This window comes from Polypterus senegalus, chromosome 11, assembly GCF_016835505.1.
Source record: "Polypterus senegalus isolate Bchr_013 chromosome 11, ASM1683550v1, whole genome shotgun sequence".
Taxonomy (NCBI): Eukaryota; Metazoa; Chordata; class Cladistia; order Polypteriformes; family Polypteridae; genus Polypterus; species Polypterus senegalus.
Window position 1 is genome coordinate 94,203,870 of NC_053164.1, and position 26,399 is coordinate 94,230,268.

At 35.7% G+C, this 26,399-nt stretch overlaps 1 protein-coding gene across 1 annotated transcript in view; it reads right to left on the reverse strand.

The window, feature by feature from the left end:
• Positions 1-6,484: 6,484 nt before the first annotated feature.
• Positions 6,485-26,399, reverse strand: part of c11h12orf56 (chromosome 11 C12orf56 homolog) — a 56,842-nt gene continuing 36,927 nt past the window's right edge. The window contains exons 7-13 of the mRNA XM_039770172.1: positions 24,213-24,319; positions 22,685-22,774; positions 18,493-18,619; positions 9,817-9,894; positions 7,774-7,851; positions 7,107-7,285; positions 6,485-6,611 (exon numbers count right to left, since the gene is read on the reverse strand). Coding sequence (XP_039626106.1) covers positions 6,497-6,611; positions 7,107-7,285; positions 7,774-7,851; positions 9,817-9,894; positions 18,493-18,619; positions 22,685-22,774; positions 24,213-24,319 — 774 coding nt within the window. The 3' untranslated portion in view covers positions 6,485-6,496. The remainder of the gene's footprint in view (positions 6,612-7,106; positions 7,286-7,773; positions 7,852-9,816; positions 9,895-18,492; positions 18,620-22,684; positions 22,775-24,212; positions 24,320-26,399) is intronic.

The window sequence follows — 26,399 nt, forward strand, 5'->3', positions numbered from 1 at the left end:
CTGCAAATTAAAAAAACAGTGAAGTGAAGCTAAATCCTCTGGTAAGTGCACACTTTTTGTCTTAGTAATTTTTTTAAATGTACCTTTGAAAACCTTTAATCTAAATCTGAACTCTGTAGAGGAGTGGCTCCATATTTGGGTTTTATCAGCTTAATAAAAGGATACGTGTCTGTGTGTCTGTATGTGTGTCCGTCCATGTGCTATGTCCTTTTCTATCCAACAGATGGCCCATCACAAACATTAGCACTACTTTTACATATCCTGTACGAAATGTCATATAACAGAGACGGGGCAACTTGACGGACACACAACACTGCAAACGTTAACGCTGAATACATCCAGCAGAGAGTAACTGTCGCTGATAGACAGAAATCATGTCTGTGTACTGTGTATCCATCTGGTTGCTATGCCTCTGTCAGTTCAACTGACGATGCGTCACAATCATTAGTAGTAATAAAATACATTGCATTTGTCATTCTAGCAGGTAATGCACAAGAATTATTTGCAGTAATGCATTTAATTACTATAAATTTTTCTGATGCACCATCTGCTGGAATGAGAAATGCAATGCAGCATAACAATTATTTGCAGTGATGCGTCTAATTACTATAAATTTTTCTGATGCGTCATCTGTTGAAATGCCAAATGCAAAAACTTGAATAATTTCACTCTGGAATAAGAGTAAGATGAGCCTAACTGTTCAAAACAGCAAAATTGTTTATGTGCAGTATATAAAAAGAAAAAGTTGGTTTAGTAGTTTTAAGTAAAAACAAAAGTGAAGAATTATACAGCATGACATCTAACTTCACGTGGTCTGTGAGTGATCTGGGGTAGGCCCCTGTCTGGAAGACTTTCAACATCCACCTCTAAAAGAGCTTTTCCCACATCCCTAGGAGACTGGGAACATGTAGTCTTGTAGCCTGAAGGCCATAGGTGTCACTGAAGGTGGAAACTAAAGGACCAAATGCTGGAGACAAGTGGGGTAGAATGCTAATAAGCTGAAGAGGGATGCCTTCCATGTATGGACAGCACAGAAAACTTCCAAAGTAGAAGAGAACTACTGACAGAACATAAAGGCCGAAGCCTTGGCAGTACGGGATGCAAAATCCTGGGTGTGGGCAGAGTTTGGAAAAACCATAGAAAGCGACCATCAATCAGACTTAATGAGGTTCTGGCAAATCTTCACTCGACTTAGAAGGTGATGGCAAGGGTGGAGAAATGCTGACCCAGCCTGAGGATGTAGTTGGCTGTGGAAGGAACACCTGCTTTGGAAAAGGCAGAGCCAGAAGCTCAGGGAAATAAAGTCCATTTCTTAAGGTCACTGAGGTACTTAAGCAATTCCACAGTGGCAAGGCCTGGGAGGTGATGAGGTACACCCAGAAATGCTGAAGCCTCTGGAAATTGTTGGGCTGTCATGGCTAACATGCCTTTTCAATGTTACATGGTCAATGAGAACAGTACCCCTGGAATAGTAGACCAGAGTGGTGGTCTCCTTTTTAAAACTGGGATACTGGAAGGTCTGCGTCAATTATCGGGTGTCACACTCCTCAGCCTCCCTTGGAAAGCCTATACCAGGCTACTGGAAAGGAGACTCCACCTAGTTGTGCAACGTCAGATCCAGGAGGAACAATATGGTTTCCATCCAGGCCATGTAACAGCGAACCAGCAGAGGATCCTCATAAGGGTAAAGAGCTGGAAGAGGTAAGGAAGTGCACCTGATTGGTTTACAAGTGTTTTGTGGACTAAGAGGAGGCATGTGACCATGTTCTTCAAGGGATTCTGCGGGGGTTACTGGGAGAGTACAGGATTCCAGGGCTCCAAATAAGGGCTATTCGGTCCCTGTAAAATCACAGTGAGAGCTGTGTCCACATAATAGGAAAAATATCAGCACAGTTCTTAGTGGGTGTGGGACTCGACCAGGGCTGCACTTTGCATTCTATCCTGTTTGTGATTTTCATGGACAGGATATTAAGGAACAGTCAGGGAGAGGAGGAAAAAGGTAGACTGTCCACTCCAAGTGGGAGGTGAATTACTGCATTAAGTCGAGGAGTTTAAATATTTCAGGGTCTTGTTCACGAGTAAAGGGAAAAGAGATAGTGAGATCGACAAATAGATCAGGGCAGTGAGGGCAGTTATGCAAATCTACAGTTGTGGTTGAAAGTTTGTGAACCCTTTAGAATTTTCTGTATTTCTGCATAAATATGACCTAAAACATCATCAGATTTTCATTCAAGTCCTAAAGGTAGATAAAGAGAAACCAGTTAAACAAATGAGAGAAAAATATTATACTTGGTCATTTATTTATTAAGGAAGATGACTGAATATTACATATTTGTGAGTGGTATCAGTATCTGGTGTGACAATCCCCCCATCCCCAACTTTGCAGCAATAACTGCAACTAAACGTTTCCTGTAACTTTTGATCATTCCTGCACACCGGCTTGGAGAAATTTTAGCCCATTCCTCCGTACAGAACAGCTTCAGCTCTGGGATGTTGGTGGGTTTCCTCACTTTTAACTGCTCGCTTCAGGTCCTTCCACAACATTTCAATTGGATTAAGTCAGGACTTTGACTTGGCCATTCCAAAGCATTAACTTTATTCTTCTTTAACCATTCATTGGTAGAATGACTTGTGTGCTTAGGTTTGTTGTCTTTTTGCATGACCCACCTTCTCTTGAGATTCTGTTCATGGACAGATGTCCTGACATTTTCCTTTAGAATTCTCTGATATAATTCAGAATTCATTGTTCCATCAATGAAGGCAAGCCATCCTGGCCCAGATGCAGCAAAACAGGCCCAAACCATGATACTACCACCACCATGTTTCACAGATGGGATAAGGTTCTCATGCTGGAATGCAGTGTTTTCCTTTCTCCAAACATAACGCTTTTCATTTAAACCACAAAGTTCTATTTTGGTCTCATCCGTCCGCAAAACATTCTTCCAATAGCCTTCTGGTTTGTCCACGTGATCTTTAGCAAACTGCAGACGAGCAGCAATGTATTTTTGGAGAGCAGTGGCTTTCTCCTTGCAACCCTGCCGTGCACACCATTGTTGTTCAGTGTTCTCCTGATGGTGGACTCATGAACATGAACATTAGCCAATTAGCCTGACCAGGAATATATAATGGAAGTCTACCTTTGGCTGACTGTAGTTTCTTTCTGATCCTGTTTCCTGATTTTGTTTTGTAATTTTACTAAACACCACACCATCCACAGTTGGTTCCTGCCAAGTTACTAAAGCTACTGAGATACACAAAGGTCTCCCATTACCCTGAACTGGACAAGTGGGTTAGAAATTGGATAAGGTTAGGTTGGGTAGACTTTATTATCCCAGAGAAACATTTGTTGAGACACTCCTGCTGCTGGTTGCTGCCCATGGATCCCTTGTTATTAAATTACATTTACAATGATCTTCATTTATATTTCTTGGAAGCAAACAATATTAAGACATATATTATGTGTATCCAAAGACTCCCAAGATTTAAGGAAGTAAGGTGGGAACACTTATCAAAAGTCAACATCGGATGAAATTTTATTGAAAGACTACAGTGATTATGAATGAATTCTTGAACAGGTGAACATGAACACATAGAACAAGATACAACATAGTAAAATAAACATAAGCAGGGAAAACACAATTTAGTAAGACCAACAAGATCCTTCTCTAGACCAGCAATACAATAAAAATGAAAGAAGGAATTAAGTTTTTTTCAGCTGAATGTCTGAATGAAACTATGAGTAGACAAGTAAGACTTAATTTGACTTATCATGACAGGGTATGTTCTAATCAAATATATTATCATAAAAAATAATTTCTAATAAAGAAAAACTAAAACAAGATTTACATAATAACTACACATTGTGACATTCAACCGTAATGAGCATACCTCTCTTATTCTGATATAATTTTCAACATAACTTATTTTTGGCTATAAAGAGGCTGTTACCTCTACTATGCACCTCCAAGATTAGTAGTTGCCAGATCTGAAAGTAAATTGCTAGTTTCTCACTTCTTTCACTCAGAAATCCACTTTCAGAGAAGCTGGGTAAACAGGGTACAAGGAATCTGAATTTTAGTTATGCTTGCAGCTATTTATATGCACTTCAAAAACTTGTTCACATACTGTAAGCAGGAGTAAGACTACATTTAAAAATACGTTCTTCTACATTATATGGTAAAATCTGAATTAATATGTTTCTTCACTTTTGTTCATACTATTTTTTAAGAAACTGGTATGTTTGCTTTTCTTGTTAGCACTAAAACAAAAAGCCTCAAACTAACATACAGCCTGACAGCTCCTGCTAATTCAACTTCACTCCTGGCCCCTCTGCTTTTGTTTGTATGTTCCCCTTATGTCTGTATAGGTTGTCTCTGGTTTCCATCCATACCCTAGCGACACGTGTGCACAGCTGATTGACAATTTAATATGGCCTAGCACTCCTGTTTTATTTCTTACTGAAAGTTGGCTTCTGCTTAGTAACTGTGCTGCCAATTTAGGGTTAAGCTCCCTATAAACTATATGGCTTGATGCAAAGCATTATCTTTTTTAAAACCACAGCACAATAAGTACTTGTGCTGAATAAACACTGTACATAAATATGTTCAGACCTGACTTCTGTAAGTTCAGTAGACTGCACAAAATGAAACTGTCTAGAAAATATGATTTGCATCCTTCACAAGAAACTGTTAATTTACTTTACATACAGTTAGGTCCATAAGTATTTGGACAGTGATATGATTTTCATACTTTTGTTCGCCACCACAATGGATTGGAAATTAAGCAATCAAGATGAGTTTAAAGTGTAGACATGCAGTTTTACTTCAGTGCATTTAACAGAAACATTGTATTCATTGTTTAGAAAAGACTGACTGTTTTTGGACAAACTAACACAATCATGAATATAATAATCATTTTCCATACTTGGTTGAAAATCCTTTACAGTCAATGACTGCCTGAAGTCTGGAAACGATGGCCATCTCCAAATGCTGAGTTTCCATCCTACTGATGCTATTCCAGGCCTTTACTGCAACTGTCTTCAGGTGCAATTTTTTTGTTGGACTTTCTGCCTTCAGTTTTGCCTTCAGCAAGTTGAATGCATGTCTAGATGGGTTGAGGTCAGTTGATTGACTTGGCCATTGAAGAATATTCCACTTATTTGCTTTGAAAAGAACTTGGTTTTCCGTCACAGTATGTTTTGGCTCATTGTCCATCTGTACTGTGAAGTATTGTCCTATTAGTTCTGCAGCATTTGGTTCAATCTCAACAGACTGTATAGCCTTACTCACTTCGAATTCATCCAGCAACTTTTGTCAGTAGTCATATCATCAATAAACACCACTGACCCACTTTTATTGGGAATCACGCATGCTCATGCCATAACACTGTCTCCACCATGATTCAGAGATGATGTAGCATGCTACCGATTATGAGCCATCCCTTCTCTTCTCCATCTATCATTCTTGTACATACTGATCTTAAAATCAGTTGTCCAAAGAAAACTGTTCCAAAACTGCACTGGTTTTTGAAAAAAATTTTCTGGCAAAGTCTAATCTGTCCTTTCTATGCTTGAGGATTACCAATGGTTTTGCACTTTGTAGCAAATCCTCTGTATTTACTTTTGTGAAATTGTATCTTGATTGTAAGGAAAGAATTCTGTGATCATCCAGCACAGTTGTCTTGTGTTGCTGATCTCACCGGTGCATTCCTTCTCTTCAAGAATGTAACAGATGATTGATTTGACCACTCCTGGTGTTTCTGCTGTATCTCCGATGGTTTGTTTTGTTTTCTCGGCCTAATGATGGACTGTTTTTATTTGTATGCAAAGGTCTTTGGACTTCACATTGACAGTTCACAGCTACAGCTTTCAAATGCAAATTCCATACTTGGAATCAACCCTGAAAATGGCTCATACTACATTTCTGTTAAACCCTTTGAATTAATGGTTCACTCACATAATTATTTCCTCATTGCAACTCCACTGTGGTGGCATATAGTGCCAAAATAATGAAAATGATGTCAGTGTCCAAACGCTGATGGCCCTAACTGCAGTTCTGTATACTAAAATTCATTATAAAAAGTATGATATGGTGTGCATTTTGAATGGTGATGTACTGGAAAACATAACAACTGACTGAGAAAAGTAAAATAAACAACAGTAAATTATAACCTTTCATTATATTTGTTTACATAATTGTATAGGTCAGTTTCTATTATATCTGAGCTGTATTCATGGATCCAATAAAAGAAAATGATTTCAGGACATTTTTACATAATATTTTCATAACAAATGGCTAATACTGGAATACATGGAATACAATTATTTAGTATAAACTATAAGAAAGCCATCAAATTTTAACAAAATGCTAAAATATAAAAATATATTTTCTAAAATCACATTCTATCTTTGGTAATTAAAATCATAAATACAAAAATATATTTTTATTTTATAAATACAGCATTCACAGGTTTTTTGGGAATACAGTTCTGAATGACGTTAGGACTCCTGCTCCACAAGGGTAAGCAGTTGACATATAAGACGAAATGCAGGTTGAGTAATTGGATACAGTGGAGAAAACTTCTCTTCTACTGAGTCAGGCTTAATAAAATACCTGCAGGATAACACATCAAACATGGAAGCAATCAACAGGACATCTTATAAGAACAGCATTGCTACAAAATATGCTCTCCAGTGTTTCAAGTGTACAGAACTTTGGCACAGGGCTTAAACACTGTTTTGTACTTTGATATCTGCCACGGTTTTGTTTATATTTATTTATTAATTGTTGGCCAGACATCATTAGAATTGCATGCCAGGAAAACAGACAATTTCCACACTAATATCTAGATTTGTTCATCTTTTGCCACTAAAAATGGACAAGTTGCCATATGGCAGTTAGAAAGCAGTTTCTATATTTGTAATGTCATCTCTAGGAACTATAGATGTCTGCAAAATTTATATACTGTGTTTTTTATTAATGAAAGGCAATGGCTGTCTATGTTTACCTGCAGCATTAATATGTAAAACACTCTGCAAATTGGTAATACCTAATAAACTGTCTGTAAAGCATATAGATTTAATTAATAATATGTAAAGAAAATGTTACCTAAACTCCTCTCTGTACTCCGTCCTTATGAAGGTGGCCAAGCTGCTGCCATGCTTGATGCAGGAGATGAGGATGTAGCATTGTTGGTAAAGGAGCACCATCTGGCCAGGGCTGAGAGGGGGAGTCGGTGGAGAAAGCACTGAAGTCACCTGCTTCACTATACCTGTGATAAAGGAGACCTGTAACAGAAGACATTACCAAAATGTAATTTTGGTAAATCATATTTTATTAAACACTCGTGCAGTTAATTAAAACTGAAATTATTTCAACTTAACCATGTAATGTGTCATTTTTTGGTTCAAAGACAAGACTAATTTTCTATACTTTTTAGTCGACTTTCTACATTATGCATCAAACCCTACTCCAGCTCAACTAACGTGAAACCTTTATTTAAATTCCGACTGTTTATTCCATTTGAAAAACAGATTTTACTTCAACTAAGACTAGGAAATAACATTTTCCATGTGCTCTTAAGTTTATTCATAGTATGAGAATCATACAATACATAAATCACATTACAACAAAATAAGAATTATAACTTCAACATATTCATTTATGAAAACAAATGGTTTTTTTTCTTGGATCTCCCATTGACAAATTAAAGAGTCATCTATAGAGAAAAGTACATATAAAGTTCTTTGTTAAACAGTTAATTAATCACACTTACTATAGATGGAAAAGATTGAAGTGTTGATATGATGCATCCAACTGTCATGAATTTTCCTGAATAAGAGGACAGGCTTCCCTGAAGTCAAGAACATACAAAAACTATTAAAAAATAATGAAGTGCATTGATTGTATTTTTCAAATCAATATAATATCAAAATCAGCAAACCAATATATAAGTAATAATATTATTAGTATTAACTGACATTAATTAGATATCCATCCATCCATTATCCAACCTGCTATATCCTAACTACAGGGTCATGGGGGTCTGCTGGAGCCAATCCCAGTCAACACAGGGTGCAAGGCAGGAAACAAACCCTGGGCAGGGTGCCAGCCCACCACAGGACACACACACCAGGGACAATTTAGGATCGCCAATGCACCTAACCTGCATGTATTTGGACTGTGGGAGGAAACCGGAGCACCCGGAGGAAGCCCACGCAGACACGGGGAGAACATGCAAACTCCACGCAGGGAGGACCCGGGAAGCAAACCCAGGTCTTCTTACTGTGAGGCAGCAGTGCTACCACTGCGCCACCATGCCATCAAATTGTGTTTTAACATAAACATTTTAATACTTATAAAGAGCTATATAATTTTTTAATAGGTAGTTCAGTGGTGCTCCATTATGAATCCCCAGTGTCCTACATTTGAATCCTAAACTGATTGTAGTCTCTCTGGAATTTTCTTTTTTTTATTGTGTCTATGTGAGTTTTTGCTTTAGTGTATCTGGTTTTCCTCACACATCTTAAAGAAGTTCAGCTTTGATCAACTGGCAACTCTAAATTGGACCCACGTGAGTCTGAATGCTTACACTGGTGATGACTGGTGCCCCATCTAGGACTGGTGGCTGCCTTATGCATGAACCTATTGGGTTTGATGGGGTTCTGGTTGCCAAAAACCTAAATTTTATTATGCAGGTATGAGAATGCTCACAAAGCATATGAATCTCTATGTATATGAACTTTTATAAAAAATTTACCTCTCTTTCTACAAAGCAGACTCAATACAAAGTGTTGGAGAACATGTCAGAGAGAGACAGAAGAATTGTAATGTGAAAAAAAAAACACAGAAAAGGCAGCTTAACAAAATTATCCAAGAGACAAAAGTGAAAACAGAAAGAAGCACAAGCATTTATTATGTTAGATTTGTGTTTTGCAATATCACAAATGGGGAATGAGGGAGATTTTACTTTTTGTATGACAGCATGTTTGAATAAACTTAGCAGATGGTTCTTGATTCAGGTTCAGGAGGAGGAGTACAGGAAGCTAATCAAAGACTTTGTTAAATGGTGCGACTCAAACCACTTACATCTTAACACCAGCAAAACCAAGGAGCTGGTGGAGGATTTTAGGAGGCCTAGGCCCCTCATGGACCCTGTGATCATCAGAGGTGACTGTGTGCAGAGGGTGCAGACCTATAAATATCTGGGAGTGCAGCTGGATGACAAATTGGACTGGACTGCCAATAAACTTGTTAAGAAGGCAGGCTCTATTGTAGGAGTAAAGTTGGACAGTTTAACATCTGTGGCGAAGGGCATTAAGCAAACTCCTGTCAATTATAAATAATCCACTGCATCCACTGAACAGTGTCATCTCCAGGCAGAGAAGTAGCTTCAGTGACAGACTTTTGTCACTGTCCTGCTCCACTGACAGACTGAGGAGATCGTTCCTGCCCCACACTATGCGACTCTTCAATTCCACCCGGGGGAGTAAATGCTAACATTACTCAGTTATTGTCTACTTTTTTTATTTTTATTTTTTTCATTTTTTCATTTTTATTACTATTTAATTTAATATTGTTTCTTTGTATCAGTATACTGCTGCTGAATTATGTGAATTTCCCCTTGGGATTAATAAAGTATCTATCTATCTATCTATCTTGAGTTGGAATTGATAAAAGGTGCTAAATATACAATCATAATGCTAAGATATGCTATAATACACAGAACACACAAAATAAATCATCTAATTGACTCAATCTGTCCACAATGGACATGCCCTCACTGCACAACATATAGTCAACTTGGCTGGTTACTTACTTGCTGATTAGCAATCAGAATGATTTCATATAACACTGAGACAGATGCTTCAAAGTATTCCCGTTTTAAATTCTCCATCTGAAAAATAAGTTTGTATAGTAAGCTAAAATAAATCACTCCCACATATTCAATTTACTGTTATTCTAGGTAGAAAACAAAAGTTTTATCTTAAGGATGAATCCATGAATGGGAGTTCAACAAGAATCATGTTTCCTTATTGTAAGAGAATAGCTTTCACAATAATTTAAAACTTCTTCATAGTATTTTAATGAAGTCAGTACACATAAATATGATGACAACGCCATGGATATTGCTGTTTATTTTGCAATGACAAATATGTGGCTTAATCTGTTAAATAAAATTGTGCCTGGTAAAACACAACGGCAACACAAAGTTAGAAAACTTTGTCATTTGTTTATCTTGACACAATTTTTGAGATCAAGGTAATGATATTATTTACCATTTTCAACATTTTAAGGTTATACACACAGTGTGGCCATTGGAAAATGACACAAAAATATTACATAAATATGTAACACAAATTAGCATAAGTTATATGAAATGTCAAGATATCAACATTTAATTTCATTCCTTAATAGATCTTGATGTGAACTGACTACTGCAGAGAAAAGGCTCTCAGTCTTTTTATTGCATTTCATGAATTTGTGTGAGACTTCATCTGCAGCAGGGTTGGAGGCCCAACTGTACCCTGCTTTTGGCAACGTTTTAGAGAGTAGGAGATTGGGGGTTGGGTGATGATTGTTAAAGACTCTTTTAGGAACACTGGAATCCTTGGCATTCCTGGGGCAGACGGAAAAGCTGAGTCAGAGTATCTAGTTAGTCCTCCTCCGGCTCTGTTGTAAAGAAAATGTGCTTGGACTGCTTGATTACGTTTAAAACTGCAAGACCTTTCAGAGTTCTTCATTAAATAGTAAGGTATTTACTAAAGGAATATGGTTTCTTAAGAATCTGGTCAAACCAGTGTACTACATATATGTCAATAAGTAATAAGTTAAAAGCAACTGGACTTGCTGAAAATTTTTAAACATATTCCATTACTCAACTGAGTGATTTCTTAACTCAAGTAGTACAAAAATTCAACAAATTTAAATGCTTGGGAATTTCCCTACCACTGAGTTAAACTGAAGAAGCATCTCAGATAAGCAGTGAAATATCTTCGAGAATACACTGCAAGTCTAGTTGCTTTTGACTTAATACCTACAGATGATGCATGAAGATTGAAAACCTTCATAGCCAGTACCATTTCAGAAGTTTGTGTCCAATAATATTTTGTTTTACATTTATGAGTGAATGCTGAACTCTAATTTTTTCTACAAAATGTATGAAGACAATGAGATAAAGATAAAACATGTGAGTCCTAAAACATTAAGACTACCACCTGTATGACACATTAAACTGACTCCTTTATCACACATGCATATGTGAAACTATAATAGCACATACTGTAAGTGTTGGGAAATGTTCTCATTGTGTGCACAACATGTTGTTCACAGTCAGAGGGTAATAAAAGAAACAGATGGGGTACCTCCAATTGTAGAAGTGTAGGATGATTAGAAGGATGAGCATAAAGCACCACAAGAAAATGAAGGGAATGACTGACCATAACTTACAGCATGCATAATTCTTCATTACTTTAGTATATTGCCTAAGATATTTTTACTTGAAGGAACGTGTGTACAGTCGATTCCGGTTAATTGGACCACTGGTTAATCGGACCAGCCACTTATTTGGACTGAATCCTAAAGAACCGAAACAGATCATATTACATAAGCCTAATATTGTTCGCTTATTTGGACCAAAATTCCATTTAATCGGACCAAAGAACGTGACAGAGAATAAGAAAAAGAAGCCACAAGTCGCCCGCAGAAAGCGAATGTAAGTGTAAAGCGGAAGACCACGAAAATGATGATGATGACCCTGATGGTGCAAGTGACAACACAGGATGCCAGGAAATGCATTGAAAGTTTGCGCTGCTATTTCATGCAGGAGGGAAATGAAGGCAGTCCCATTGATGCATTAGATGTTTGTGGTAATTTTGTTCAAGTGCAGTGCGTCAACAGAATGCGTCAGATCACACTCGACAAGTTCTTCAAACGTTGACTGGAATTTGGTAATGTAATCTTTTTTATTGTGCTTTGCAGGCTGAGTGTCATGTAGATCGTTTCGAAGAATTTGTAGATTTCTTTTTCAATAAACAAAGTTGTAAGCAGCCGTACATGTACATGTATGTAGTTCTTGTTTGTACGTTCGCCATACGCGTGTACAGCACAATTAAAGTCATTATGACATTTTAATATGTTACTTATAGCACGTCCCGTCTTGGTTGCACATGTATAGGGCATGTTTGTTTAATTGGACCAGCCAGTTATTAGGACCAAAATGATCCGGTCCCGATGTGGTCCGATTAACAGGAATCGAGTGTATTGTGAAAGAAAAATTAACTGCCTGCAAGCTACTAAGGGTTAAAATCTGTTTTGCTATAACAGCAGGTTATTCATACAGGTGTCTGTTGTAAGACAGGGTGCAGTAAGCTGACCTAGGACAACTTCTTTATTTAGAACACGTCCGTTAGACACAGGAAAGATGAATTTTCTTTCTTTAGGGCCTCGTCTGCAATGTACACAAAACAGAAACGGTTAGCCAATTTGCGCAATGTAAGATGAAATGCTTAGATAAACATATTGTGCTTATTGATAAGTAAGGGGAAGGTGGAGAGAGGAAGTATATTAAAAGCCGATTGAAACAGGGGAACTTTGCTCTTCTGCCTTGCAACGTGGAATCCATGTACTCATCTGTGACTGAATCAAGACTGTTTGATTGAACTATTCCAGTTTTCCTCAGGGGTTACTTCCATAGTATCCAGAATCAAACAATTTTTTTCTAAGAACTAACATGACTTCTGGGCTTAAAATGAAATGAAAATCATAATCCAGATGTAAAAGCATCCTGGAGTTGTAAACCATTCATACTGTGTTTTGAGCCTTTATACAACCAGTTAAAAAAAGAGAAACTAGCTACTGTATTTCAGGATCAAGTGATTCAAGGAAATGAAAAAATGTAACATAACATTATAATGTTTTTTATCTATAGAAAAAACTGGGAAAAAAACACATAAATTAACTTATTGTACCTGTTAATTTTCACATGTAACACAAAATTTTGCAACACCTTTATGGTTTTATGTACTGTATTATTTATAGCTTATATCAGATAAAATTATAGACATTTTGAATTACTTAGAATATATGAGGCATTTAAAGTTTACATGTCCCGTAAATTAAATCATTAACTTATAGTTCCATGTACATGTCAAATATTGAAAACCTTTTTACATAAGCAACATCTGGTACATCTGGGGAACATCACATATTTTGCAAATAAAATAGGTAAGAGTACGGTAAGTTATTTAAAATAGTTTTCACTACATTTTACAAATAAAAAGACAAGACATGGAGAATGTTTTTTGCAGCCAGCACAATTGAATGGTGCAGTCCTGATACTTTTGGTTTATTAATTAAAAGACATTTTCTATTAGGTTTATTGTATGTACAGTAATTTAATCAAAATGATTGTTTCACCAAATCGAGTTCACAGTAGGTTTGCCTTCTTTTAATAGTTCTAGTGTCTAACTATTCATAATCCTTTGCTGGTACTTTTTTTGTCATTTTAATGTATCTAAATCCAGTGACATTTCTGCATTAAGGGTCAATGGGGCACAATCCACCAGATGTTGTGCAAAATAAATAACAAGTTTTACTCAGTAATGTAACTTTTTGTGGAATGTTTATAATAATACTCAACACTGTGTTCTTGAGCAGTTTTTGTTTCAATTTTCCATCTTATTCTCAATGTAATGTCTTACCTTGAAAAATACTGCTTTTTATCTTCATGCTGGGTGCTACAAACCTGTTTCCGGCTCAGGGATGGTTTGCATTGCAGTGTTCTAGATTTACCCTCAGGTGTGTGTGCACTTGCGCAACCTGAACTTTTCAGTTTACTAATTAGGCTTTTTTTAATTTTTTGTTTAAACTTACAGTTTATGCTGTAAGTTACGTAACACAAGACAGCAAAAAAGTAAAAAAATGTATAGTGCCATCTGTTCTCTTAAAAGCAGCCACAGTAATTTGAAAAAAGACAGACAAATCAATATCAGGAATGCATTGAATATAAAACATTACATTCATCACAATGGGGCAAGTGTCATCTTAATTTTCACCCACTGCTAAAAAGGACCAGTTTAAGATTAATTTGAATAAGAATATATTATTGACAGTCAGTTGCCTAGCACTTTAACTCAAATTTGGTCGGTCAGACTATGTTACCACAGTTACATTTGCACAAATGGCTGATTTCAATTTAATTTTTGCAGCTTGTTGGAAAATGTATGGCCCCAGTATGGACACCAGCAGGGATCCATGGGAGTCGTAGTCCTGAGGGACAACCCTGTTGGGGTCATTGGGTACTGCCAGAGGGCGCTGCAGGGAGCACTCCCTGTTTTAGGAAGCTTCCGTCTAACACGGAAGTGTTTCGCTCAGGCTATGCCCCCGATACCAGAAATACTCTCAGGTCTAACATACAGAGAAGCCATCCAGGCTCCTCCGGCCGAGTCAGAGTTGGGAGGCAGAAGGCAAAGCTCACCTGGAGGAGAAAAAGGAGGATTCGTAACTGTAAAGATTGTGGAATGGACTGTGAAAAAGATATTTCGCAAAATAAAAATGTTTGTTTTTTACCCAGGACTATTTTAGTGTTGTGTGTCTGGGGTTTTGGGGCTCTGTGGCACCCAGTCTTTCACAATATATACACGCACATATATGAATAAAAACTTTTTTCATCCGTATAGTTTCATCTCATCTGCAATCCTGTAGCTGTGCCAAGAAGGTGACTACAATTCTCATAGGCAGCAGTAGTGTGCTGTGGCGGAGTGAAAGCCACCTTATCAGTCTGTTGGATTAGTGCTGCATGCACAAAGTTAGAATTAGAATACTGTAGGTGTTTTTATACTTTTTACATCAATTTTGTTGTGTCACTGGGTGTTGTGATGTGAGATTTTACATATAACTTGATAAATATTTTGTATGTCTTTATTTGTAATTTAGGCAAAGCAATGTAATTTAGTGTTTACCCCCCCCCTTAGGAATGGGTCTCTTTGAATTTTATGACAGAGTTGGGGGAGGATGAGCATTTCTCTGCTAAAGTCTTTCAACCCCCGCAAGGAAGCCAGGATGTTTAGCATATGGTTTGGGGGCAGGTGTTAAGATGTTCTATTTCCCCCATTGGTCTGAGGTAAGGCTGTTTGGAACTGGCTTGTCTCAGAGGCCTTTAAGTACCATGATGTCCTATTGGCTGTAGGGGTTGGACAGAAAACCCATAAATTTGCTTGCTCAACCACATTCTCTCTCTCTTACTGATCTGATAAAGAAGACCATCACGCCATGAACTGAAGGCAACACAATGAAGAGCACAGCTTCAGCCATATTGAACAGACATGTGGCTGGAAGCTGAGCACCAATGATGCCTTAACTAGAAACATTTTAAGTAGCTACAAGTCTGTGTGCCGCCTGAACTACATATCACCATTTAATCAGGTTGTATGGTTGCCAATATTCAAATGTATTTTGCATATTGTTATTATTTATGAATATTATCAATAATACATTATTTTATGTGTAACTTAACTCCTGCTTGTCTTTTTACTACACCTAATTGCCTGAGGTTATTGATATAGAAGGGAAGGTGGGGAGAAGTTATATACAATAATACCTTATAAGTAAACAGTGGTAAGTCTGTAAGATTAGGCATTCTGACAAAATATACTTATTAATAAAACAAAAATGGGAAAGTAGAGCAAAACATATTACTCTACCAAGATAAAACATTGGATTAAACCCTTTTTTAAAATCCTTTTGTCTCCTCATGGGTTGTCATAAGCCACATTGCAGCTCAAACAAACAGTTCCCCCATTTATTTTCATCAGGGTCTTTTCTTAGAGGTTCATGGGTCCAAAAAGTGGATATGGTATTGCTAAACCCATAAGGAGCAATGTTTCTGTTTTTCAGCTCCACAAAAAGTCTTCATAAACTGCAAAAGAAAACCTCTTTATGTGGGTTTTGTGATTGCAACATCACATGTGAAATGCAGTGCATCTGGAAAGTATTCACAGCATATCACGTTTTCCACATTTTGTTATGTTACAGCCTTATTCCAAAATGGATTTTCCTCAGAATTCTACACACAACACCCCATAATGACAACATGAAAAAAAGTTTACTTGAGGTTTTTGCAAATTTATTAAAAATAAAATAATTGACCAAGCACATGTACATAAGTGTTCACAGCCTTTGCCATGAAGCTCAAAATTGAGCTCAGGTGCATCCTGTTTCCCCTGATCATCCTTAAGATGTTTCTGCAGCTTAATTGGAGTCCACCTGTGTTAAATTCAGTTGATTGGACATGATTTTGAAAGGCACATATCTCTCTATATAAGGTCCCACAGTTGACAGTTTATGTCAGAGCACAAACCAAGCATGAAGTCAAAGGAATTGTCTGTAGATTGTCTCGAGGCACAAATCTGGGGAAGATTACAGAAAAATTTCTGCTGCTTTGAAGGTCCCAATGAGCACAGTGGCCTCCATCATCTGTAAGTGGAAAAAGTTTGAAACCACCAGGACTCTTCCTAGAGCTGGCCGGCCATCTAAACTGAGCGATCGGGGGAAAAGGGCCTTAGTCATGGAGGTGACCAAGAACACGATGGTCACTCTGTCAGAGCTCCAGAGGTCCTCTGTGGAGAGAGGAGAACCTTCCAGAAGGACAACCATCTCTGCAGCAATCCACCAATCAGGCCTGTATGGTAGAGTGGCCAGACGGAAACCACTCCGTAGTAAAAGGCACATGGCAGCCCATCTGGAGTTTGCCAAAAGGCACCTGAAGGACTCTCAGACCATGAGAAACAAAATTGATGAGACAAAGATTGAACTCTTTGGTGTGAATGCCAGGCATCACATTTGGAGGAAACCAGGCACTGCTTAACACCAGGCCAATACCATCCCTACAGTGAAGCATGGTGGTGGCAGCATCATGCTGTGGGGATGTTTTTCAGCGGCAGGAACTGGGAGACTAGTCAGGATAAAGGGAAAGATGACTGCAGCAATGTACAGAGACATCCTGGATGAAAACCTGCTCCAGAGCGCTCTTGACTTCAGACTGGGGTGACGGTTCATCTTTCAGCAGGACAACGACCCTAAGCACACAGCCAAGATATCAAAGGAGCGGCTTCAGGACAACTCTGTGAATGTACTTGAGTGGCCCAGCCAGAGCCCAGACTTGAATCTTAAAACGGCTGTGCACCGACGCTTCCCATCCAACCTGATGGAGCTTGAGAGGTGTTGCAAAGAGGAATGGGCGAAACTGGCCAAGGATAGGTGTGCCAAGCTTGTGGCATCATATTCATAAAGACTTGAGGCTGTAATTGCTGCCAAAGGTGCATCGACAAAGTATTGAGCAAAGGCTGTGAATACTTATGTACATGGGATTTCTCAGTTTTTTTATTTTTAATAAATTTGCAAAAATCTCAAGTAAACTTTTTTCACATTGTCATTATGGGGTGTTGTGTGTAGAATTCTGAGGAAAAAAATGAATTTAATCCATTTTGGAATAAGGCTGTAACATAACAAAATGTGGAAAAAGTGATGCACTGTGAATACCTTCTGGATGCACTGTACATTATACCATCAATTTCAACTGTATATGAAGGGAAACTTGGGTGTTTTGCTCATCTCTCCCCGTTATATTTTGTGATGTTATACTTTACATACACCATGACCGTCATCAGCTTTAGATATTTAACATCAGGGAGTGACATTCGGCTGACAGACAAGGACAGTGGCAACACAGTGCTTGTTGGTCTTCCAGGCAAATAGGAATGTTATTGTACTGTGTACACAAGATAATTCATCTGAAATAAACTGATGACATCATATTTTTCTCAAAGCAATGTCTTATACAGTATATTTAAAAAGTTAGGGTCATTATACACCTGCATTGAAAATTTGTAATACCAATCAACAAATATCGATATGCACTTTATGCCATTTGCATGCATTAAAAAACAAAAAATATGCCATAAAACCACAACAGAACACAACAGAATGGAGTATGATTTTTTTCAAAAATGCATGCCAAATCACTTTTGTTAAGAAGAATGACTGAAGATGCTGTTTTTAATTGATAAGAATAACTTTTACTGTTTATTTATAGACATTTATTGTAATCCATTTTATGATGAGAAAGATCTCATTTTAGAATCTGATGCTAATACATCATCACAGTTAGTAGGAATTTTTAATCAGCTTTGAATAAAGCACATTTGAATCATCTTAATAACATTACCAAAAATCACCCTGTGTGCTGACATGCACTAAACTCTGTAAAAAACTTTTTGAGTTTAACATAATCTGAGTAACATATCAACTTTGAAAACTCCTTTCTGTGCTGTATGGAACCACACAGTAATAATGTTCACATTATTTCACTAAAAAGAAGAATATATATTCCATGATATTTAAGTACTTATTTGTTCCCTACTATGAAATTGTAGGCAAAAAACAACCAAAAAAACATAAATGGCAGAAACTTAATTCTTTGCTTATAGAGTTATACCTCTGCATCTTGAGACATGTCCAGAAGTCGAGAATTTGTTTTTCGAGTCCCTGAGTGAACCACTGTCCCAATTTCAGATGGATTTTCTCCAATTAAAACCATTAAAAGATTGTTTATTAAACTCCCCCTAATATGAAAAAAGAAAAATGTTTAACTGTAATATTTACAATGACAGGGACATGAAAATACACAGCATTGTTAAAAGTCTAATAAATAAAATTATATTGTGTTAAAAATTGGAACAAGCAAACATTAAGTTTAACATATAAAGTATGAATGTAATCAGGTGTTTTGCCAGCACACATTTGACGAAACTGAAAACAAAGACAAAACATTAGAGCAGTTTAAACTTAATTACTGCCAAAAGAAAGAATACCTAACTTCTTCATTTTTCAGTGTAACAATTGCATGCTGTTTTGATTACTTGATTTATTATGTGAAAATACCGATTTGTATTATTAATTGCATAAACGAAATATGGTTATGAGTTTTGGGATGAGCTTTCAGAAGATCCATCTCTCTTTTTTCTGAACACACTCCTGCAGGGTCACAATGAGCCAGAACCTGTTTTAGCAGCATCTAACACTAGCATTCAACAAGCTAAAACTCACTCAAACCTAGGTCATTTTACAGCCTTCAGTTAAGCTGACACACTCATCTTTAAGATGTGTGAAGAAACCAAAGTACTCAGAGAAAATCCATCTGAAAATGATAACTCTGCACACAATATCTGGAGAGGAAGAAAACCTTGGTCCTGGGAATTATGAAACAGGAGATCTAAAAGTGTTTCACTTTGCTTACTGGTTTTAAAATAACTTTACTTAAAACACATGTACATAGAATAAATTATAAAAGATGTATGGTAGCCATTATACTCTAACACAATTTAAATAATAAGCTTCAATAAGGAGTAGTTTTATTAGTACTATTAACATTTGTTAGGTAGACAGAACAATAGCAGATTAAATTAAAACTCCTTGTTGAGGTCTTTTAGTGGTGCACACAAATACACACATTACATAACTACAAACAGAATATTTTTATTGTAATATGCAGCACATCTGTTTATTTTTAAAAGCATTATTCAAGTTTTTTGTTAATTTGTTAACAATGCTATCTGTTTGGAAATTTCAGAGCCAAAACATCTGAAGTACTTAGAGATGTTTAGAAAGAAAATGTACTGTACATTTAAAATATGTCCATAACAGTGCATTAAAAATATATACTGTATCATATATGTACTTATGTGACACATAAGACCTAAAAAACAGACTAAAGTAAATGTAACACAGTCTTAAGAAAAATAACAATGTTAGTCAAAAAGCATATGAGAATAATATTTACGCTATATGGATAATAGGAAATACCCAAGGCATTTGGGATAGAAAAATAATAATTTTTTATTATTACTCCAAAATTTGTTTTCTAAAAGAATGGTCAAAGAGGTTATTAATTTTGGCAAGTACAATATGGGACAAATAACAGTGAAATAAGGAAAAAGCTACAGCCTAGTTTTATTAAACATTTGGTAGTGAAAAGTGTGTTATATGCCAGTAACTGCAAAGTACTCAAAAACACCGATTACAGAAAGTAATAAACTACAAATGATAAAGGAGCTAAACAATAATACATATTTAACATCATTTATCCAGTAACCTCCAAACCACTTAAACCCTTTAATTATAATCCCTCAATTAACTCATATTCAAAAACTACAGAGAACTGAAAGGATGTTTTTATCCATTGAGGGATAATTCTGTGTGTAAATGCACACTATTTATATGTAGCACACATTATGTAAATGATACAACAGACCAGAACATGTGACTACCAGCAAAAATGCAAAAAGAGCATAAAACTAAAACATATTAACACATTGCTACAAACAACACAGTCAAATTCTCTGCAAAGAAATAGTAAGATATGGAGAAAATTAACAAAGAAAAAGAAATAAAACCGTTATCGCAACACACAGGTCACATGGCATGTACAGTATATCACAAGCCTAGCACCCACACAGCATTATAGGTATTAGAAACATAACGTGGCACTGCCAGTGAAATCCAGATGGAGAAAATGGTTGCACATATGAAAAACCAAATGCATGAAATGACAATGTGATGACATCATGAAAATAATGACAAAAAACTGAAACTGCTAAAAATAAAAATGAACATTGCTTGGATACAAAAGCAAACATAATGAAAAAGCTACTGGTTGCTTACTGTAAAAACACATTATAATTAGCTTACATGGGTCTAGTGTGAGGGATCTTTGTTCTTTTCATTGACCAGCAGCCTAAATTTTCAATGTAATGTAACTTGAGTTTAATTTTCACAGTTCTTCTGTTTTGCTATTCTCTCATGATTTGATGTGTATAATCAGTCCTATTAATAAACTGTAATTAGGATATTACATTCTCTTTACCTCACAACTAGCATATAGTCTTATATTGCTCAACTGGAAGAATCCTAGCCTACCTCTTTTAAGTCAGTGGGTTACTTATGTTATATACTATTTGAAATGGGAAAAAATCTAATTCTCACTTAAAGGGTCTGTTCAAAACTTCTTAAAAACCTGGCAGGGTTAATCAATAATGTTTTAGAATAAGCATTTATATTGGGAAAAATTTATCTCGTCCCAGTTTTCTAATCTTAAAATTTTACTCTGTCTTTTGGCCTTCCACTCTTTCTCTCGGGTGGGGATTGAATTTAGTTCTATTAAGATTGATTTGATTGTATGGAATGTTATTTGCTTTTAATAAAATCCAATAAAAAATACATTACATTCTTTCCCTCATTTCACTTTGGATAAATGGTGAATTTGCCAGTTGCAAACAAAAAGGGATAATTCCCAATGAACTAAAATCAGATATTTCAGATAGTTTTGTGTTATATTAAACTGGGAGATTAGAGTTCCTGTCTTTAAGTCCAGCCATTTTTATTAATTGGGTAGCTTGGTTGTGCTCTCTGTCTTTACTCAGAAATATCAAATAGCACAGTGTTTGTCTTCTATGAAAGAGAGAAAGTGTATCTCTAATGAAATAGACCATAGTAATGTTTGTAATTTATTTAAATAACTATCTTTTTTAATGTATCCTGTATATGCTTAGAAATGTGGAGCAGAAACCTTTCACCACAAATGCTAATAATGTAGCATTGGTTACCGTCTGAATGAATAAGTATCCTGACCATAAATTATTTAGAAGCCATCAACAGAATAAATTAGGTAAATAAGTAAATATAAATAAGTAAAGTAAACAATATGTGAACTTTCTTTTGCATTTGATGATGAAGATACAAAACCGATCCCTCTGCTGTAGTACACATTGTTAATTTTAAACATGTCTTCTAATCATTCATTTAGTTATTATCTGAAAAAATAATTTATGACCAATGCAAACAATGTGCGTTGGACTAATTTACATCTATTTCATACAGAAGTAATGCAAAATCTGTTGTGCATTCAAGAAACAAAGTAGCATGTCTCTAAATAAAAACTGGTTGAAAAGAAGCAGACAATAAAGTTGAAAATCTATATGTTAACCTTGGGCAATACTCAGCCTACTAAAAAGATACTGAAAAATGTCCTATTTGATATTTTTAAGATTTAATGGATATTATGTGACTTTTAGCCAAGATTACACATTATAGAGAGGTTAAGGTTACTATTTTATTTTCCACATTACCAGGCAGACAGAGTGTGGCTAAGTGACATGCTTTATTTCAATATTAGCAGGAAAGCCTACCATAATACAGTATATACCAATTTAGCATATATCATATTAAGAGCATCTACCTATCTATTTATCTATCTATCTATCTAAAATATCAATGAAGTATGTTTCAAACATCTACAGTTTGAATAGAATGAACAGCACTATGCAAATACAATACTCATAAAATATTACTTAGCAGCACTAGTTATTACTACTGATCCATTCAAATACAACCACTTTAAAAAAATGTGTAATTTATGTTAACTGCAATCTCAAATTGGCTTTGTGAAAATGTGCATGTGTGTGAGTGAGAGCTGTTTCTTGCCATGCACCTAATACTGCAATGACAAGTTCTGGTCTGAAATTACCCTAAACTGGATTCAGGGTCATAGGGTCATAGGGTCATTTCAGGTGTGAAAATGTGACCTTATTTAATTTAACAATGTCTAATAACAAAAGCTTAAAAACACTCACCTTTTCGATATGAGAAGGCTGAGGCAAGCTGGTTCAGTTTCTGTTTCCTGAAGCATCAAAGCTAAGATGTCTAAAATAAGTGTGCAAAAGCTAAGAAACAAAAATAAAGATTAGCTTACATCAGGACACAAGTACAATTGTTAGAACAGGAAAAGATTACTTTTATTCTTTTAATTAATTTGATTCAGCAATAACATCCAGGCTACATTTAAAAATAGCAATGAATTTAATATTTTACAATATTCAATTTAATTGTTCAGTTTATTTTTGTATATCACATGTATTAGTGTTAGCTCAGGGTGTTGCAGCAAGTTCACAGGTAAAATGCAATTACAACTTTCAACGACTATTTACATAATGCTTACACATGAAGATGCAGATTTTATTTAAGCACAAAGCAGCTCTGAACTGATTAACATAACAATATTTTTCTACCATGTCCAACCACTCTATAGTGGGAAATGGGATTCAGAAATTAGAATGATACTGGATGTTTTCTTATCTAAAGCAGTTTTTGTTTACAGAAACATATTTTTTGCAAACAAATACAAACACAAACAAATACATATTTGTTTGTATGAAAACAACAGCATATTTTGTGAGGAAATTTTTGAAGGGAAGGTCTGTTGTTAATGTCAGATTCATATGTGTCAAGTGTAGGCTTCTACCAGCTTACAAAAAAACATTTTATGATAATTCAGGTATAACAAGAAACTCTCTTAATATCCTTTTTCAGTTTACAAAGCACAATGAATCAATTTTGTACATATACAAAGAAATCGTTTGGGACAATTTTAAGACCAAATTGTCTTCTTATCCATTCCAAGAACACATCACCTGTGACTCTCGATCAGACTGGGGCAGGTCTTTGGGGACTTTCGAGGCATTTGGTGCTGAACATACCAGATAATTTAGAATGAAAATTATTCTGCTGTAGACTCCTAACATAACAGAACTCTGCTATCGAAAAATAAAATGTAATTCATAACTTTTAAATAACTGTTGTTTCCTCCGGGCGCTCCGGTTTCCTCCCACAGTCCAAAGACATGCAGGTTAGGTGGATTGACGATTCTAAATTGGCCCTAGTGTGAGCTGGGTGTGTTTGTGTGTGTCCTGCGGTGGGTTGGCACCCTGCCCAGGATTGGTTCCTGCCTTGTGCCCTGTGTTGGCTGGGATTGGCTCCAGCAGACCCCCCGTGACCCAGTGTTCGGATTCAGCAGGTTGGAAAATGGATGGATAAATAACTGCTACTGTTCAAATATTTTATTGAACTCTACAAGAACAGCACTTCATGTCTGTCTTTTTCAAGAGTTCTATACATTTACGTGACCATAGCCTTATTTATGTCTCTTCTCTTACTGCAAGATGTCTACTCAAAATTATAATAGGAATCAGTACCTCAAATGATAAAAAATACAATGAAGATCATCATGTGTTCAATTTCACATTTGGATGCAAACATTTCAAGCACTCTGTATAAAATTAATTTTCTAAAAATGGCATTTTTAGTAGTAGGTATTTTACTCACATAAGCTTGTCTTCTGTTTTGTCATGGTCTTCAGCTCTATTGTGTTGTAAGCGATTTGGTGGGTAATCACAAAGTGTCTTGATTAGGAATGGAAACAGATCACTGGACTGAAAGAAGGTAATCATTACCCATTGCTCATCATAATAATAAAATAATTTTCTCTGTGGTAAACAAATTCTTGAAGCAATAAAATTCATCACTTTTAACAGGCAGTAACAGTAACAATAAGAAAGATATCCTTGTCATTATGAACTACATCACAAAATATTTAAATTTAACTACCCAGCACCGCAATTTTTCCATTACTTTCAAATCAGAAATTTTGCTAAAAGAAACCTACTCAGTTTTCCACACCTCCCACCCATTTCTATTCCAGAAGAAATACTGATCAGTCTTGAAGACTCAGACAGCATCTCAACATAGGGCATGGTGGGAAAAGGTTCTTTTAGTTAATATCTTAGAAAAGTAGAGGAAGGCAGCCAAGCATTATATACAATCTAACTCTATATATGCAAAGCATTCAATAATTTAACTACTTTATCTTGTTTAAAATTGTCCAAAATGCAAACTAGCTCCAGCTTCACTGGGAAGCATGTCTTGGAAGCGAATAAAATGAAGATCATTTTGGATAAACATCTTTGAGTGCCTATCAGACAGCCTTGGTGTCATAATCACTCATATCCCATTATGTTTGGTGTACTCCAAAAGAAGAGAAAGTCAAATAGATTGTAATTGCCTATATCATACTTTAGACTTATCTTGCTTAGGTGAAAGAATCCCAAACCAGCACTGGTAATTGATGCTCTATACTATTTGAAATTGGAAAAGAGGATATATTCAAAACCTTTTTAGAATATAGCAAGATTTAATTAACAAAATTTCAGAATAAGCATTTATATCAGAGGAAACATCTTCCCTTCTTTGTTTTCTCACTTTTTTGCCCATGCTTTGGCTCTCCTCTCTTTCTCTCAAGAGGGGGTTGAATTCTGTTTTGTTAGGTTTTGTGTCTGTTTTAAATTTAAGGGTTTTTTTTCTTGTCTTCTTTTTATGTAGTTTTACTATGATTGTATGCAATGTTACTATTTTACAATAAAATTTAAATAAATAAGTCAATTTAAAAAAACCTTGGAGGAAAAAAAGGTTTACAGCCATCTGTCTCAAAAAGGTTATAAAAGCACAGTTTTGCGGCTTCATAGTCAGAACAATACTCTCCAGAGAAAGAGTTTTTATCTTCCCAGAAGTGGCTATTCTGCTAAAATCAAAATCCAACTTTGTGGCCAATATGCGTCCCATTATGTCTGGAGAAAAAAAGTATTATGGTGTGTTGCTTTTCTTGAAAAGCCTGCCTTCATGGAAGGAGTCATGAATTCTGCTATGTATCAAACGATTCTTTACAATGTAAAGCCATCTGTCCATAAGTGATCCTGAAGGTCTGATGGGATACAGAAAAAGCTAATAATCAAAAACACACAAATCTACTTTTCACTTGTTTTCACACAGAAGCACTGCACAAATTAATTTACCAATTTAAAAAAATAATTATGAAGCCATCATGTTATTTATTCACAAAGGGTCTCTTTTTACTATAATTAGGTTATTCATTAAAATCTGACCAGTTTGAAATGTAAACAATAATGCAGAAAATCAGGCAAATACACAGCTTTATTCATTTTAAAACATCTGTCCTAATTAATACCTTGGCATTACTGAAGGATACATTTTAATGGGGATTTTAATGTAGAATAGTATCTTATGGTTCTTGCACATTTTTCTCTTATTACAATGTGACATCTTATTATTATTATGTTGTTGTTGTTATTCTGTTTTGTTAATGAAACTGATATGTTTCATCACTTTTCTTTAACTACAAGACCAGAACTTGTTGGTGTTAACATATATAAATTGTTATGGTGTACTTACTTACTAAATATTACACTTCAGATTTTAAAACAAAAACTATCTGAAGGCATATAAAGGAAAAAAATAGAAATTTAAATTTTACTATATAATACATGTGTAACAATTTTACTCTTCTAAATTACACTGAAAAAATAAATTCTTATTTCAGATGTAGGATTTGGACAGAATATTATTACTCATTGTATTTTACACTTTTTCTCATTCTGTGACAGATTGTTGGACATCATTTAAAGTTTTCAATTTAATACTCAAAAAATGTTAAAATAA